Source organism: Papaver somniferum, unplaced genomic scaffold (assembly GCF_003573695.1).
Source record: "Papaver somniferum cultivar HN1 unplaced genomic scaffold, ASM357369v1 unplaced-scaffold_31, whole genome shotgun sequence".
Lineage (NCBI taxonomy): Eukaryota > Viridiplantae > Streptophyta > Magnoliopsida > Ranunculales > Papaveraceae > Papaver > Papaver somniferum.
In genome coordinates this window covers 238,489-254,235 of record NW_020642151.1, presented here as the reverse complement: position 1 = coordinate 254,235, position 15,747 = coordinate 238,489, and the positions used below count along the sequence as shown (strand labels likewise).

The 15,747-nt window shown below is 38.4% G+C and overlaps 2 protein-coding genes across 3 annotated transcripts; both read left to right on the top strand.

Annotated features, from left to right (window-relative positions):
* Positions 1–4,842: 4,842 nt before the first annotated feature.
* LOC113341789 (COP1-interacting protein 7-like) lies at positions 4,843–12,759 on the top strand. Its single transcript, XM_026586533.1, has 12 exons — positions 4,843–5,059; positions 5,590–5,737; positions 5,844–6,026; positions 6,125–6,224; positions 6,321–6,351; positions 6,579–6,621; positions 7,004–7,156; positions 7,458–9,019; positions 9,491–10,098; positions 10,203–11,580; positions 11,973–12,053; positions 12,283–12,759. The coding sequence occupies exons 2-12, from the start codon at positions 5,679–5,681 to the stop codon at positions 12,348–12,350; spliced, it is 4,266 nt and encodes a 1,421-aa protein (XP_026442318.1). The 5' UTR covers positions 4,843–5,059; positions 5,590–5,678; the 3' UTR covers positions 12,351–12,759.
* A 473-nt stretch (positions 12,760–13,232) lies between these two features.
* LOC113341723 lies at positions 13,233–15,610 on the top strand. 2 transcript variants are annotated; one of them, XM_026586479.1, is made up of 4 exons: positions 13,233–13,384; positions 13,593–14,553; positions 14,680–14,771; positions 14,895–15,610. In XM_026586479.1, the coding sequence occupies exons 2-4, from the start codon at positions 13,636–13,638 to the stop codon at positions 15,526–15,528; spliced, it is 1,644 nt and encodes a 547-aa protein (XP_026442264.1). In that variant the 5' UTR covers positions 13,233–13,384; positions 13,593–13,635; the 3' UTR covers positions 15,529–15,610. The 2 variants fall into 2 exon arrangements, with proteins under 2 accessions (XP_026442264.1, XP_026442265.1); XM_026586480.1 differs by lacking the exon at positions 13,233–13,384 and having other exon boundaries at positions 13,393–13,715; positions 13,798–14,553.
* Positions 15,611–15,747: the final 137 nt, after the last annotated feature.

Here is a 15,747-nt window from a genome sequence, read left to right as displayed (position 1 = left end):
CTCTGATCTGTCTCTAAAAACTCTTTTGATGACAAGCCACGCCTACCTTGAGATCCACTGATTCATCCTTTGAATCGATCGTTGTTAATATAGACTAACTGCAATAGCAGCTTTAAGCAGTACTCAGGTCACCTCAACCCATTCATCTAACTTTCTTTCTAAAACTTTAGTCCTACAACAACTCATACAACCTGAGTTCAGTTCAACACACTCACAGCCAATACACATCTCTTCCCTCTAATCTCAACTCCATCAGAGTCCCTTATTAGCTCAGATATCATACCCACCCAACTGATTCAACCACAGTTTCGTACCTACCACTAAATCCAGTTTTGTCATTCAACCACACAGACAAGACCACCATATCCAGTCACTCATATTCCTTGCAACTTCAACAGTATCACCACCTCACTGTCCCATCAATAACTATACCACTATACTTCAATACTTCCATTACACCACTTCAACTCCTTTTTCCCATTCCACCTGCAATACCAGTTAACCTGTAACTCAACTCAACAACCACTAATACAACATTCCACCAACACATATAACTCCACCACCACCTGCAATCTGAACTGCAGTTACAACCCGCAAACATCTGGAGATCACAATTACATTCACTTCAAACCATAATACATCCCCACCTTCAAGTCCAACTACATAGACAACACCAACAACATCCCATAGCTCATCTCAAATTCATATATAAACACATAATCTCAATAATTCATAACATTCAAATCAAGATATTAAAATTGAGACAATACAGAGGCTTACCCAATATCTAGTACTCTCTGAATTATTATTTCACCAACCACTGTCTAGACCGGAAATCAATCACCAACACCAAATTCATCACCTGAGATTAAGACCTCACCTGCAACTCCACTGTAATCCTCTCAATTCATCGAAACCCATCTTTTATCTCATCTGATTTCTCTACAACTTCAATCGGTCTACAAACCCTAATTCTTAATTTTTGGGGAAGAACAGAACACAACCGTAACTGTCTTCAATCTCTAATTCAAAAGAAACGACCTTACTTCTTAATTTGAGACAAACCCATCTTCAATCAGACCTCAAACCTTCAATTTCACACAAACCTTCAAAGAAATCAAGAACCCTAAATCAGTTCATCTCCAAAACGACTTCAAACTTTAATTAAACTTCAACCCTTCTCTCAATCGACTAAACCCACTCCTTATTTCTTCTTATTCATCACTAATCGTAATTTTTAGTTCATAACAGAAACCCTAACTTAACCTTCTCTAAATCATTTCTTTTCTCGAGAATGAATCATCATATGATAACCTCGCCATCACCATCAATTATCCCAACACACTCTCCATCTTCTACTGATCACAAAGTCTTTCTTTTGATCTCTCAAAGTTGTCGGAGAAGAAGAACGTGGGAAGAAAGAAAAGAGAAGAAGAAAGAAGAAGAACGGGAAGAAAAGAGAAAGAAGAAAATAGAATAGAAAGAAGAAGATAAGAGAGAGTGAGTTTCTCTCGATTTGGTTTGAGATAAGGCCAAGGAAAAATGATAAAGGTACTCACCCAGATTGATATGGGAAGCCCAGGTCGGCAAAGCTGCAAAATGACTATTTTGCCCTTCAAGTAAATCTGATGATATCTTCCTTGTCCGATATCCGAATGACACGTTCGAGTAGTCCATTTCGTGGCTTTTCAAGATCTATCCAGCGGTACTAGTTTCGTATCTAGGTCGTTGTTATATTAATTCCTATTAATTAACGTTCGTGTTATTAACGACTAAGACGTCTCTTGACTAGTCTAATAGCGTTGACGAGCTTAAGGGTTCTTACAAGTGCGTTTCACATGGTGACGGTTTGGGGGTCTTAGCCTTTTCTACGTTAGGGGAACTTGGTGATGATACCTTGTGTTTTTGAAGAGATTGAAGAATTATCTGGTTAGTAATGATGTCAATAGTAGTGTAGGTAAATTTCTTTTTTTACAGATTAGGGATTGCTATTCAAAAGGGTGTTGGTAGGCTTCCAACCAAAATTTTGTACAATTCTTTTTAATCTTCGTGTAAACCAATCAAGCATATTCTCTAAAAACAGAAGGAGTAATTTATTCCTTTTATCTCCTTATTTCAAAGAAGATGCAATAACAAATATAATTGGTTCACAAGAAGTGTAATCTAGATCTACAAAAACGGTATACATGATACCAAATTAATCATATTTCAAGAAATAATATATCAAATCAACATGACCTGTTTGTGCGCGTTGTTCTCTATATTCAAATTTGAGCAAGCGGCATTTGTCATATGACTCATTATGTCTATAATTCGGTTTTATCGTAATATCATCATAACATAAGCTCATATAAGTTTTCATAGTTTAGTACAAAAAATCACAATTACTGTCAAAAATCAAAACAAAATGATCAATTTGATTATAACCGTAGGATCGTTCGACAACGAAACAGATTCGATCTGACATTCTCTTCCACGATAAAAACAAAAGAACATGCTCATTAAATTTGGACTCACTAATTATCATAATTAGTATATTACAAAATCTCCAGTTGATCAAGAATCAAATATTTTAGTGGAGATTAATTATTGTTTATCATTGTGTGTAAATATTATTTGTTTTAAAAATTATCACTACTTTATAGAATAAAATTCAGAATGATCAGGGAAACAACAAATCTTAGTTAACTGGAAAGTGTACCCATTCCACCCTTAATTATCTGGTCCTTCTTAATTAAGAGGTGATTAAGTAATCTCGAGCTTTTTTTCTTTCAGCTTTCACTTTTTAATCTAATCTGTCTTCTATTGACTTTTTTTGACCAGACTACTTTGACTCACCAAATCTCACTTAAATTAATGTTTAAGTGTACCCATATTATTTTGTTAAGTTGAAAGAATGATCGAGGGAGGGGGAGCCTAAATAAAATCTTGCCCTGGGGGGAAGCAAAAGTCTTGCTAAAAAGTGCAATTAAGCGTAAACGAACTTGGGTGTCCAATTTTTATTTTTATTTTTAAATTTGGGAGCCAGGTGGATTGGGTGTGCACATCCATACTTCAAGCTGACTCAGGCACGGATGGCCAATGGGTTCTATATAATTAATTGACTACAATTTTCTTCATATTATGGCATTTGAGAACAAAAAATCTTGATGGACCGCATAAAAAGAAAACCATGCAAAAACCGTTGTCTTACACAACCTCTCATGGCGGGGGTCCAAAAATGACCTCCTGTTAACTCCCCACTATGGGGGACTCGCCCCCGTTGAGAGGTCGGGTTTTACATGACTTTTTTTTACACTGTTTACAGAATTACTCGTTTGGGAACCAGTTAACAATGTGATTTCTCATCCGAGTTCGACTGCCACCCTTTCGGGGAGGGGGCTTCATGATCCAAAACTTTCATTTAGAGGCATCCATCATGGGATGGAAGACTTGCAAAAATTCATGAAAATCCATAGGGTGACACTAGAATATGTTGTTGGAAGCTTTAATACAGTATGAAATGAAGCTTTACTCTTTTCTTTCTAACTCATGCATTTATTACTGTCATTGAATTCTCTAGTCTCCACACTAAGATGCTGAAAGCAAAACACTAAATAAATGTTGCATATGCTTCTATCGTATGGTGGTGCCGTGGTTCATATGGCTCTCATTTATTTGCAACTTCTCAAAGTACCCTAAAAGCTAAAACCTCCAAGACAGGGTTCATCTTGACTATACCTTTCCACATTCCTATATTTGGAAACATGATTAAAACCTCCAACTAAAAATCAACCGACTATCTAGTTTAAGCAATAATGCTCTTTGGACTTTTATCATTTGTTATCTTAGTGGAGTCATTAACATGTGTTTGGGTGACCAATATCTCATAAAATTACCAACAAACCCCGTGAATCCAAATATTAACATCTCAGTTTTTTAAACATTTCCTTGCATGACTACGGCAGGATCATCAAATTTCACGAGTTACCAAATTCATATTAAAAAAATCAAACCAGTCCTCACCACTGAATTCACTAAATTAGTAACATCTTATGAAATTTGGTAACTCTTGTAATAGTCTTGTTTCTTCAAAAGTGAATTTTATGAACAATGCTAATATGTAGTCAAATCAACCAACGATTTATCTATCATTTAATGAATTTTATGGACAATTTTTCTTTTACTAATAAGACTCGAAGACTCAGCAACTCTTTCAAAATATAACCCTTAGAAGGCCAGATATACCTAAAATCGTGGCTCTGTCGCTATTGCACAATCTGTATTCAAAATTTTGGTAATACCATGACTAAAACTTAAGGAAATGATTTATATCCCGCGGGTGGGATCCACACTAAATCCAGCCCCTGCAAAACCACTGGGTTAGAAAGGTTCTGTCCCATTTTCTCTGTCGGGATAACACACGGGATGTATAGCTGTTCTGAAAACTTACTTCCCAAAATGTTGTTTTTTTTTTTACTTCCCAAAATGTTAAAAACTTTAGGAAATTAGGATAGATTAGTCAACTAAAGTGTGGGGGATAAAGCAATTTAGGTAAGTGGGGCATGTGCCCCTACAAAAGATTAGCCCCAAAGATTTTCAAAAAAAAAATAAATAAAAAAAAATGATGAAAATCAAATCAAATTGTGTGCATCAATTTGAAACACATGATTAAGTTTTGTTTAGAGGACAGTGTAGTCATTTTCTGAAACCACCCCCACACAGAGCATCTCTCATGTGCCATGATGACTGCTGTGGTTGTTGTTGTCAATGTCAAATGGTAAAATCCAAGTCTTTTCCACTAGTCCAGTCCTCTCTACTACTGCCCTCTATCTTATTCTCTCTACTGGTATATTTTTATTATCTCTTTGAATTTTGAAAAGTGAAGAACTAAGAGTAAAGCAAATACCAAAATAGACAGCTATGAAAATGAGTAGGGTTTTCTTCTTTATAGAGAAATAAACAATGGGTTCTTCTTAAAATTAAAAGGGGGTATAGCCAAAAAGAGAAGAAGATTGAAGAAGAAGAAGAAGATCTGATCTGTGTAATTCTAGATCTTTCTTTAATTTTTTTCTACAAGGTAAGTTATTCAATGAAGATCTATCTGTTTTCTGATTAGTTCATTTGAGAATGGATAAATGATGTTTAGATTGAGCTTATAAGTGTATTTAGGTTGAAGCTTTATTGTTTAATTAGTGAGTTTTTTGATGTGGGTGTGTTGTTGCTTGGGATTTGCTAAAAAGGTAGCTTCTTGTAGGGTTGGGTTGGGTTAGATCTGAAGCTTTGAAAAGTTGAACTTCTTTTTCTGATTATTAGATTTTGATCAATAGGAATGTGGAATTGGGTTTCTTGTTGTTGTTTAGGTTTAGAGATATGAACACTTAGTACAAGTCAATGTACATTACTGCCACTGAGTTCAAATGTTTCAGACACTGAATTGATGTCATTAGGTGGAGTGTCATGGGTGAATTCTAATGTCATTGGATTCTTGTTGGAAGTGTTTGGGTGTCCGGGTGCGTGTATATGGACTATGGAGTAACTATGTTGTATTGGATTGGCTTAATTGTTTGTGTCTTTGTTGAGATTTTTAATTATGTGCAATTGATTCAGGTTTCTGGGGGGTTTGGCGGCTTATGAATCATTGGTAAGTCAATGAGCTTTATAGGATACAATTGCCGGAGAAGTATCCATTTTGGAAAATGAGATCAGACACTCCCCTTGATTATGCTGTTTTCCAGTTATCCCCAAGACGATCTCGGTGAGAAATTCAGCTGATAATAGAATTTGTTGTACATTTTATGATACCTATCATGGTCCCTTCGTCTCGACTTCAAGGATTTTTTGAATTGTTGTTGTTGTTGCAGATGTGAATTGTTTGTTTCGAGCAATGGGGATACTGAAAAGCTAGCTTCAGGACTGTTAAAACCATTTTTGACTCATTTAACAGTTGCAGAAGAACAGGCCCGACAAGCGGTTCAATCAATCAAGTTAGAAATTGAGAAACGCAAAAGTGAGGGGATTTGGTTCACTAAAGGAACTATTGAAAGGTTAGGCGAGAAGCTGTTTCTTGTTTATCTTAAGATTAAAACGTTGCTCATCAGTGTTTCTTCACAAAGTGGATTAGCTCATGTATCAATGTCTGCAGGTTTGTTCGGTTTGTTAGCACACCTGAGGTGTTGGAGCTGGTAAATACATTTGACGCTGAGATGTCTCAGTTGGAGGCTGCACGGAAAATTTATTTGCAGGTACTTGTGTCAATTATATTGGTTTTTATAGCTTCAATTTATCAGTGGGAAGCATAATTTTTCTTAAGCATTCACCTAATCAAATGTTATCTACAGGGACCGGAAAATCAGCGTTCGACATCGTCAGGTATGTTTGTTCTATCTATAGTTGACTTTTGTTTTCATCTTTGGTTTCATATTCTGCAGACAGCCGTTTTATTTCTGCTGTTTTGTCCCATCTTACTTGGGTTCTTAAAATGAAACTAGTCATATTCTAATATTAGTTTGACGTCCTACATGAGAGTCATCTTTCTGGTGAAGAAGCCTCGTATGGTGGCATAACTGATGTGTAGTGCGTCTTTGAATTTGAACCAGGTGGGGACGAGACAGGAGCTGCTGCTGCCGCAGATGTTACTAAGTAAGCATATTATCTTTTATGTTATATCATGTGAGCAAGTGACTGAATCAAGTATCGACTGCGTATTTGGAGTGTGTAGATTATAGAAGTCTAAGTTTGACTTGTGTCAGTGTTCTATTGATCAGACTGATCTCCAAGACTAGTTTACAGTACACCAATATAAGTGGGATATTATAAAACCCAGCATAGGTCTCTCCAGGTAAGACATTTAGTCATCAGTAACTACAGATACGCAAAGTTACTATCTTACTGTAGTTGTGCCAGATTATTTCCTAACATATTCTGCAATTGTTAAATGTGAAAAGTGAAATTTTATGTTTTTGTATCTTCCTTTCTTTGATTGATTTAATATATTTACTTACGGTTTTGACGGGCTTAACAGAAAGGAGCTGTTGAGGGCTATTGATGTGCGGCTTGGTGCTGTTAAACAGGACTTAACCACAGCTTGTGCAAGAGCATCGGCTGCTGGCTTCACTCCTGACACTGTCTCAGAACTTCAATTCTTCTCCAAGCGATTTGGTGCGCATCGTTTAAAGTAAGACCCGTGGACTTCGGTTTCTCGAGTTTCAGTACCATTGATTTATTATCTTTGACCCCGTGCTGTCTGAACTTAGTAAGGTTAACATTTGAGATGTTATAGGGACCCCATTAGAACACTTGAATCCGAAAATTGTGGTTTTACATGCCACACATGCCTTTTGGCTGCAGAGCGATTACTTGATATTATGTGTACTAGTGAAGATGCTATCCTGCTGAACTAGTTGTAGTTTTGTTAGAAGTTTTTTACCCGATAAATTCTGCGATTTTAGTGGCTCATGTTTTAATCATTTTCTCAGTGAAGCCTGTACCAAATTCATCTCTGTCAATGAGAGAAGGCCAGATCTGATATGCCCATGGACCATTGGAGGAGATGATAGAGCCAACCGATATTCTTCTGGGTCAGACATGTCCATTGATGATCAAGCTGAAGAAACCCAACAGAAAAAGCAGCAACAGACAAGCCGAGAGCAAGATGCAACTCAACATGAGCAGTCTGGGTCATCCAGTGCTCAGCAACCCTCTTCCTTAAGAGGATCAAGCAGTGAGAGGGACGATGTTAAAGAAAGTGAAAGGATGACTGAAAAGGATGATGAAAAAATGAATGAGTTGCCTCAGAAGAGTCAGCATGTTAGACGGCTAAGTGTGCAGGACAGAATCAACATGTTTGAGAACAAGCAGAAAGAGCAGACCCCAAAGAGTAGTAGTGGTGGTAAGGTCGTGGTCACGAAATCTGTGGAGCTTCGGAGGATGTCATCGGATATGTCGTCATCTGGACAAACTGCAGAGAAGGCTGTCTTGAGAAGATGGAGTGGAACTAGTGACATGAGCATTGATCAGAGTAATGAGAAGAGGGAAACTGAGAGCTCAGACTCAACCCCTGGTCCCAGTTCTGATTCTCAATCTCAGGCAACACCCCTCGGTATAAACCAGAACAAAGACTTTGGGGGATCACAAGACACTCCCACATCATCTACGGCCGAATTCTTGGGTTCTCTGGTTACAAAGGAAGATTCGGGGTTGAGAGATCAAGCTGTTGGTGGTTTTCAAGGTAGTGAAGAGGCGATTCAACCAAAGGTTTCTTCATCAGAAGCTACATTAATTGACAAATCAGCTTCCCAATCCCAAATAAAGACTTTCCCAGGAAGAACAAAGGATGTTTCACCAAAAGATGAAACACCTTCTGATGTTGAGTTTAGAGATCGAGCAGCATCTCAGTCCCGGTTTGGATTCTTTGGAGCAGAGCAGTCTGCATTTAAACTTGAAGCTGGACCACAAACTCTTCGTAGAGTTTCTTCAAGCGGAGCTGACCTTGCTGGATTGAAAGATCAAACAGCTTCTCAGTCCCAATTCAGAGCTAAACCAGACCTTTCAGACGATGTTGGACTGAAGAACCGAACTACTTCCCAGACTCAATTTAGAGCTTCTGTTAACAGAACGGAGGATGTTGGGCCAGCAGATGCACCGTATCAAGTGCCACGCTTAGCTTTCCCAAGCAGGTCAGCTGATGTTAAAAAGAGAGATGAAGTGAGTTCACAAATCCCAGTTCGGGCTTCTTCTCCTAGTTCAATGAACATTTTTGGATCAGATTCCAAAGATAAATCAATGTCTGAGCTTCAGTCCAGACCTTTCTCTGGGAAGTCTAAAGGTAGCTCTGGATCTAGGACACCGTCTATATCTAGGCCTCAGAGCAGAGATTTGGCTAGTGACTTGTCTGCCCAACAAAGCCAGTGGGGTTTCCAAGGAAAAATTGATGAAGCTGGGAAGAAAATGCAATTTGGAGGTTATCCATCCAGAGAAGACGATTCTAGCTTTCAAGGAATGAAGTTGCAGCGACAAAGTTCTGCACCTGAACAGATTGGTAAGTTGCAAGTTAGGAGGGTTGGTAGTAACTCTGTTTACTATTGTGCACTGGGATATTTTAGTACATAGTTTAGACATTAGAAACATACATATTAACAATTTCACGAATTTTCCAATGCTCTTAGAATACGAAAAACATGTTTAACCAATTGTTAAGTAAAACTCCAGCTGACTTATATTTTCGTAATTTGGATATTTTCTTTGTTGCATAGATTCCTTGAAATGTAGGAGTTGAAGAGGTTGTTGTGAGACCTATTCTCTAGGAATTATTGAATCTTTTGTGTCTTTTCACGGCTACTGTGTCAACAAGGCACCATGAGCAGTACTAACCATGAATAGTCATTCTGTTCTTACCACCCACTTGATGCTTTTTTTCCCCCCTGTTTTCACTTTTGTTATGATCAGTGAGTTAGTTTTACATGTGATCAATTTTTGGTAGGTGCTGACATTCTTTGCTCATTTCCATCAGATGTTTTGGCGCAACCTCAGAAGGGAAAGACATCTAAAGGAAATCAGGATCGTAATGATGAGCTTCAGATGAAAGCAGATGAGCTTGAGAAGCTTTTTGCAGCACACAAACTTAGGGTTCCTGGAGATCAGTCTACTACTACTAGTCGAAGAAGCAAGCCAACTCCAATGCAGATGGACCAGGTTCCCAAAGCTGTTAACAGGAAAACCGTGGAAGTTTCTTCGGTGCCATTGTCTGCTAAATCCACAGTGAGACAGTCAGTCAGTGGTTCTGGCAAAGGTGCTAAATTAGATGTTACACCATTAATGAAGATGGCAGAGAATCGGAATTATGGGCCTGAGCTTGTCTTTACGGAGGATTCAAGAGGCAAATTTTATGACCAGTACATGCAGAAACGAAATGCAAAGCTTACGGAAGAATGGAGCTCGGGGAGGGGTCAGAAGGAAGCCAAACTGAAGGCAATGCAAGATAGCCTTGAGAGAAGTAGAGTAGAGATGGAGGCCAAATTTGCCGAGTCAGCAGAAAGAAGGGATTCACCGCTTTATGCTCGTCAGCGTGCAGAGAAGTTAAGATCTTTTAATGTTCGTTCGTCCATGAGCCGGGGACAGGTATTTTATATTATGTTAAACATTTATATTCTTGATAGTACTACTAGTAATTCGTGAATCATAATTGGAGATAACACTGTTGAGTTTTCTTTTTCGAAGAGCAGGCATTAGATTTCTCTGCTGATATGGATGAAATTCTTTCTGAATCTTCTGAAAATACTCAGTATGAACAAGATGGATCATTCAGTGAGACATTTGTTCGAGATGGTTCCTCGAGATCTGTCCAATCCAAGAAACATTTACCCAATAGAAATCAGTCTTCCTCCACTTCTCGAATATCAACAGTACCAGTTCCACGATCATCAACCAAATCGACCAACTCTAATTCTGGAAGGCGAAGGGCCCAACCAGACAATCCTCTTGCTCAGTCGGTTCCCAATTTCTCTGACTTCAGAAAGGAAAACACGAAGCCGTCACTGGGAGCTACCAAAACAGCCAACAGAACACAAGCTAGAAATTATAGTCGCAGTAAGAGCACAATCGAAGGCTCACAGCTTATCAAAGACGATAAGCCGCGCTGCCAGTCAATGAGAAAAAGCATTGCAGCTCCCAGTGAATTGAAAGACCTGTCTTCACCTCTCAATGCTCAGACTGAGCATAGCATTTACAACAGAGTTTCAAAGAAGGGTGAGTCCAAACCCTTCCTTAAGAAGGGTAATGGTATTGGTCCTGGTTCTGGAGCAGGTGTTGTAAAGATGAAAGCTTCGGCTGGGCCCGATATATTGAAAATCGAAGACGAGTATGATGACTTAGAAGATCAGCTGGAAGGTTCAGCGATGGAAATGGTTAATGAAGAGGACGAAGAGCAAGAATTTGAAACAGAATTGGTTGATGGTGATCTGAAGGCTCTAAGTTATTTGAGTGACTCGGATGATGAGAAACTGGAAATAACTAAAGAATCAGAACAGTCCAACGATCATCCAGAGTTGGGAGATGACGAGGTCCTCCGATCATTTTGCCAAGTGGATCGCGATTCAGTAGCTGAATTGGCTTTGCCTTCCAAATTTCATACTTCATTAGGACAAATGCAAGATTCACCAAGTGAAAGCCCTGTATCATGGAATTCACATGCACATCATCCATTCTCCTACATACATGAGTCGTCAGATGTTGATGCATCTATGGACTCTCCAGTTGGGAGCCCTGCTTCATGGAATTCTCAGTCTCTTGCTCAAATGGAGGCTGATGCAGCTCGAATGAGGAAGAAATGGGGTAGTGCTCAACCAGTTGTTGTGGCCAACTCTTTGAATCATCAATCACGGAAGGATGTTGCAAAAGGGTTTAAGCGCTTACTGAAGTTTGGGAGGAAAAGCCGAGGGACAGAAAGTCTGGTAGATTGGATCTCTGCAACAACTTCTGAAGGTGATGATGATACTGATGATGGTCGGGATTTTACAAACAGATCATCGGAAGATCTCAGGAAGTCAAGAATGGGCTTATCACATGATGTTTTGAATGATGGCGATCTTTTCAACGAACAAGGTATCTTCCTTCCCTTCACGTCATTACTATCACATGGCTATATATGAACTATCATATCAAACTAAGTTTCACGACTTCAGATGAGATTAGGACTCTTCGTATGAAGTTGTTATATATGTCGGTTTCTTCCTTCTGGCTATATAATATCGTTAGGGTAGTGTTACCACACAAAGTTAACTCGTTTCATTTTATAACCTCAGACCTCAGTAATGCATGTAGCAACTTTGACCCTCTTAAATTTTAGCACGTCATCTGCATAGGATCTCTTTCACATGCACAGTTTCTTTCTTCCCACAATGTTATATATCATTTACCATGAATAAAGACAAACCAGTTGTGCGGGTGGGTTCTTCTCAATTTGCTTACAGGCACTTTGTTGTTTTCTTCTGCAGTTCAAGCATTACGCTCAATCCCAAATGCTCCAGCACATTTCAGACTGAGGGATGATCATCTTTCAGGAAGTTCTCTAAAAGGTGATTTGATCTGGATATTTTTTGTTTTATTTATTTCTTTATTTACATTTTTTTTTTCCTGTGAGGTAAAGTTCCAATCGAGTCATAAAAGTGGTGATGCCTTCTTTAGTCTTGACCTACTCTGAACACTGGTCTATGAAGAAAACATAGTGTTGATTTAGACAAAGAAACAACTTAAAACATGTTTTTGAAATCTTTGACTGAAATCGTGCTGATAATGAATTTGCAGCGCCTAAGTCATCATTCTTCTCACTTTCGTCTTTCCGAAGCAAAGGAAGTGAATCAAAGCCTAGGTAACCACAGCTGTAAGAATCCTAGATCTAGTGTTTTTTCATGAGATGTCCAGCCAATAAGGAGGGTTCAGAAGCTTAATCCTTGATCATTCAGTGATCATTTTGAAGTCAGGATGTGAAAGTGGCGAGGCATTACCCAAGTATCAGACAAAGTACATATATATATATATATATATATATATTTTATCTATTCTTCTTATCCTTGCCATTGTGGACTCGTCACTTGTTGTCTTTACATTTCCTTGTGATTTAATCAGTTACTTTTTTTTTTCACTTTCTTTTGCATGTCTTTCCAGTTTTGTGTTAAAATTTGTAGTATATATATATCGAGCGTAAATTCCGCCAATTGGTGTATAAGTTGATTTTGAAATATCAGGTTTATTGATTTTTAGGGGGTATTCCCATTCATTAAAGGTTTTAAACGAGATCTTCCCAAGGTTTTTTTGCACTTTACTGCAGCAGCGGTTTGGCATATACATTCAACAGAAAATTAGTTCAGGCATCTGACATATAGTTGTGTAGTTTGAAGTGGACATGGCTATTGCTCAACTAACACTTCAAGGCATTCTGACCATTTGAGCCGTGAATGTGAGAACTTATCCAAGTATGTACGAGGATCATAAGATGGCGACCACTGATCCTCCCCTTCTTGTGTAACGTCGAAGTCGTTTTCGTTGAACCTAAATCAGAACCCTACACAACCAACATCATATCTCTAAACTTTAAGGCCATTGATCTTCACTTTTTAAACGTCGGTGCATAAAATTATCAAGCTAATACTCAAAAGTTTCCATTGAATTTTGCAAATAAAAGGTGTCTTAAGTTATGGATATTTCAGTCACTTTATAAGTAAGTTGGGTGTTTGATGTTGTGTCCTTAGCTTGAAAGGCACTATTTAGCTTAGATGATTGTTACCTTTCCTGCACTGCAAAGCTACCAAAGTTGCTAAAGTACATCAAAAGAGATGTTGAGTAATCATCACCTAAACTGACAACTTCTTCTAAATCTCAATAGGGTCTCTCTTCCTCCATTTTACAGGTACTCTCCTTTTTTTTTCTATTCATTTTTATATGTTCTTGCCATCTTTATGAACTGTTTGATCCTGCATTCTTTTACATGTTGGTCTGGATTTTATCATGTTTCTATCGATACGTATAATTTAGCGCGTATATATTCATGTTTCTCTAGAATTCTTGATCACAAGTTCATATTGTTGGTTGAATGTTGAAAATGAGCATGAATGCAGATTGCTACAATTCCGATTTTGCCGAAGATAAAGCGTGACAAAAATGGCGTCGCTGATACCTGGTGTACTACTAAAGCTTCTACAAACTGTAAATACAAACACAAGGATTCGCGGGGAATACCGGTCAGTTTTACTACAAGTGATTAGTATAGTTCCTGCATTAACAGGATCTGAATTATTCCCAAACCATGGTTTCTTCATAAAGGTTTCAGATTCTTCGCATTCGACGTATGTTTCGTTGTCTGAAGAAGATAATGAACTCATCTTAATGAATAAGTTGCAACTTGGTCAGTTTTTTTATATTGAGCAAATTCAACCCGGAACACCGGTTCCTGTTCTTGTTGGTGTAAGACCACTTCCTGGAAGACACCCATTTATTGGAAACCCAAAGGATTTAATGCAAATGTCAGTTCCTACGGAGAATCCGATAGCATCAGTTGATTCTGAAGGGAAAAATTCGAAACCTGATGAAATGTTGGAGGCAAAACAGGAGAGTCCAAGGCATAGAATTATAATCAAAGAGGAGAAGGTAGGTGTTGCATCTAGATATATGCAGGGGGTTTCTAGTTCTAGTCCTAGTTCAAACTTTCATTCAAACTCCAGAAGAACCGGAGTCGATTCTGCTGCCACTGTGAAGACTAATGTAACTGAGAATGGGGGAGTAGGGATTAAAAAGAGCGGTACGTCATTGACCAAAGAAGAACATACAGATCAGGTACACTGCCAGACGCCTCATCCAACACCTTCCCGTACTCACTCCCTGGATGCACCTAAAGCAAAGCAAGAGATTGTTGGAGCCAACATCAAGGAAAGGTCGAAAAATTCAAATAAGAAGAATCCGGTAGCTAAACAAAAGAGCTCTAATAACTTGCATTCTTTCCCAAGTAGCAGGTCTAAAATTCAAACACAAGATAACATATCTTGGGATTCTTTACCTGGAAACTTGGTCAAGCCTGGAAAGGTATAAATTCTCTACAATGTATTCTGAAGTTCTCAATCCATAGCATATTTGGCTGTGTGTACGGACTTAAGTTGTAAAATCATTTGTTTCGAACTGATTTTGACTGTTTATGTATTTTATAACAAGGGGGTGCTTAGAAGGAGAAACTTAGCTTCTTTGGTAGCAATAGAAGCTCAGAAAGAAGCATCTTTATCGGCAGCTTTAGTCAAGTGCCTCAGGTAATTAAGCATTTCTTTCGACTCCAAACATGTATGATGGCCCATTTTACGTGGCAATAACGCGTCAGAGCATGTTTCCATTCGCATATATAAATTTCTCATGCCAAAATATGCATGTTTCAGTATGTTTGCGGATCATAGCAAATCTGCTTCAACGGATGAGCCTCATCTCTCCTTATCTAAGTTCTTCTCCCTGTACCAACTTATCGAACAACCACACTTAGCATCAATGGAAAAGGAGATGAAGTCTTCTCAGGTCTCTACGAAATCATCACATGCTCAAGAAAACCGCGGTCAAAAGGTTTCACAAACGCATAACAAAAACGTGGTCAAGTGTACAAAATCTTCAATGGAGTTGAGTGAGAACGCAAAATTGGAGTGGTCCAAAGGAGGAAGTACAAAAGAGATCCAAGAAATGAAGGAAATTTTCATGAAGGAATCACAAGTATGGTTCTTGAAATTCTTAGAGGATTCATTAAGTAACGGATTTCGTGCAGAGACAAGTGATAAGAAACGAAGTAATGGTGCCAAAACAGGTCGAAATCCGGAATCTTCAGATGACCATATTGCGTTAGTATTATCACAACTAAAGTACGCAAATGATTGGTTGGATCAAGTAAGAGCCAAAGCTGTGTTGGATAATGATGTACTGGTAGAAACTGTTGATCGTCTGAAGCGGAAAATTTACGGTTGCTTGCTTGGTCATGTAGATTCAGCTGCAACGGCGCTGGAATGTCGAGCAGCAAGTGGATCGTAGTTAAATTTGTGTATATGTTTCAATGTGATCGATCGATAGCCAAAAATTGGAAAAAAATGAATAAAAGTTCCCATCATTTTTCATTCTGTGCCACTGCCAATATAGTATCGAGTCTACAAATCTAGTCCTACTAATAGCAAATAGATTAGGAAAACCAATAACTCGGCAATGATTAGTGCCAAGACTCTCCTTATGGGTATAATCCAGACGGCCAAAGAT

Excerpts from the sequence above, each read along its gene's own strand:
- LOC113341789 (XM_026586533.1), top strand. The coding sequence starts at position 5,679 with ATGAGATCAGACACTCCCCTTGATTATGCTGTTTTCCAGTTATCCCCA. Across the intron at positions 6,622-7,003 it reads GCTGCCGCAGATGTTACTAA|AAAGGAGCTGTTGAGGGCTA; the intron begins GTAAGCATATTA and ends CGGGCTTAACAG. Across the intron at positions 7,157-7,457 it reads TTTGGTGCGCATCGTTTAAA|TGAAGCCTGTACCAAATTCA; the intron begins GTAAGACCCGTG and ends TCATTTTCTCAG.
- LOC113341723 (XM_026586479.1), top strand. The coding sequence starts at position 13,636 with ATGGCGTCGCTGATACCTGGTGTACTACTAAAGCTTCTACAAACTGTA. Across the intron at positions 14,554-14,679 it reads ACTTGGTCAAGCCTGGAAAG|GGGGTGCTTAGAAGGAGAAA; the intron begins GTATAAATTCTC and ends TTTTATAACAAG. Across the intron at positions 14,772-14,894 it reads GCTTTAGTCAAGTGCCTCAG|TATGTTTGCGGATCATAGCA; the intron begins GTAATTAAGCAT and ends TGCATGTTTCAG.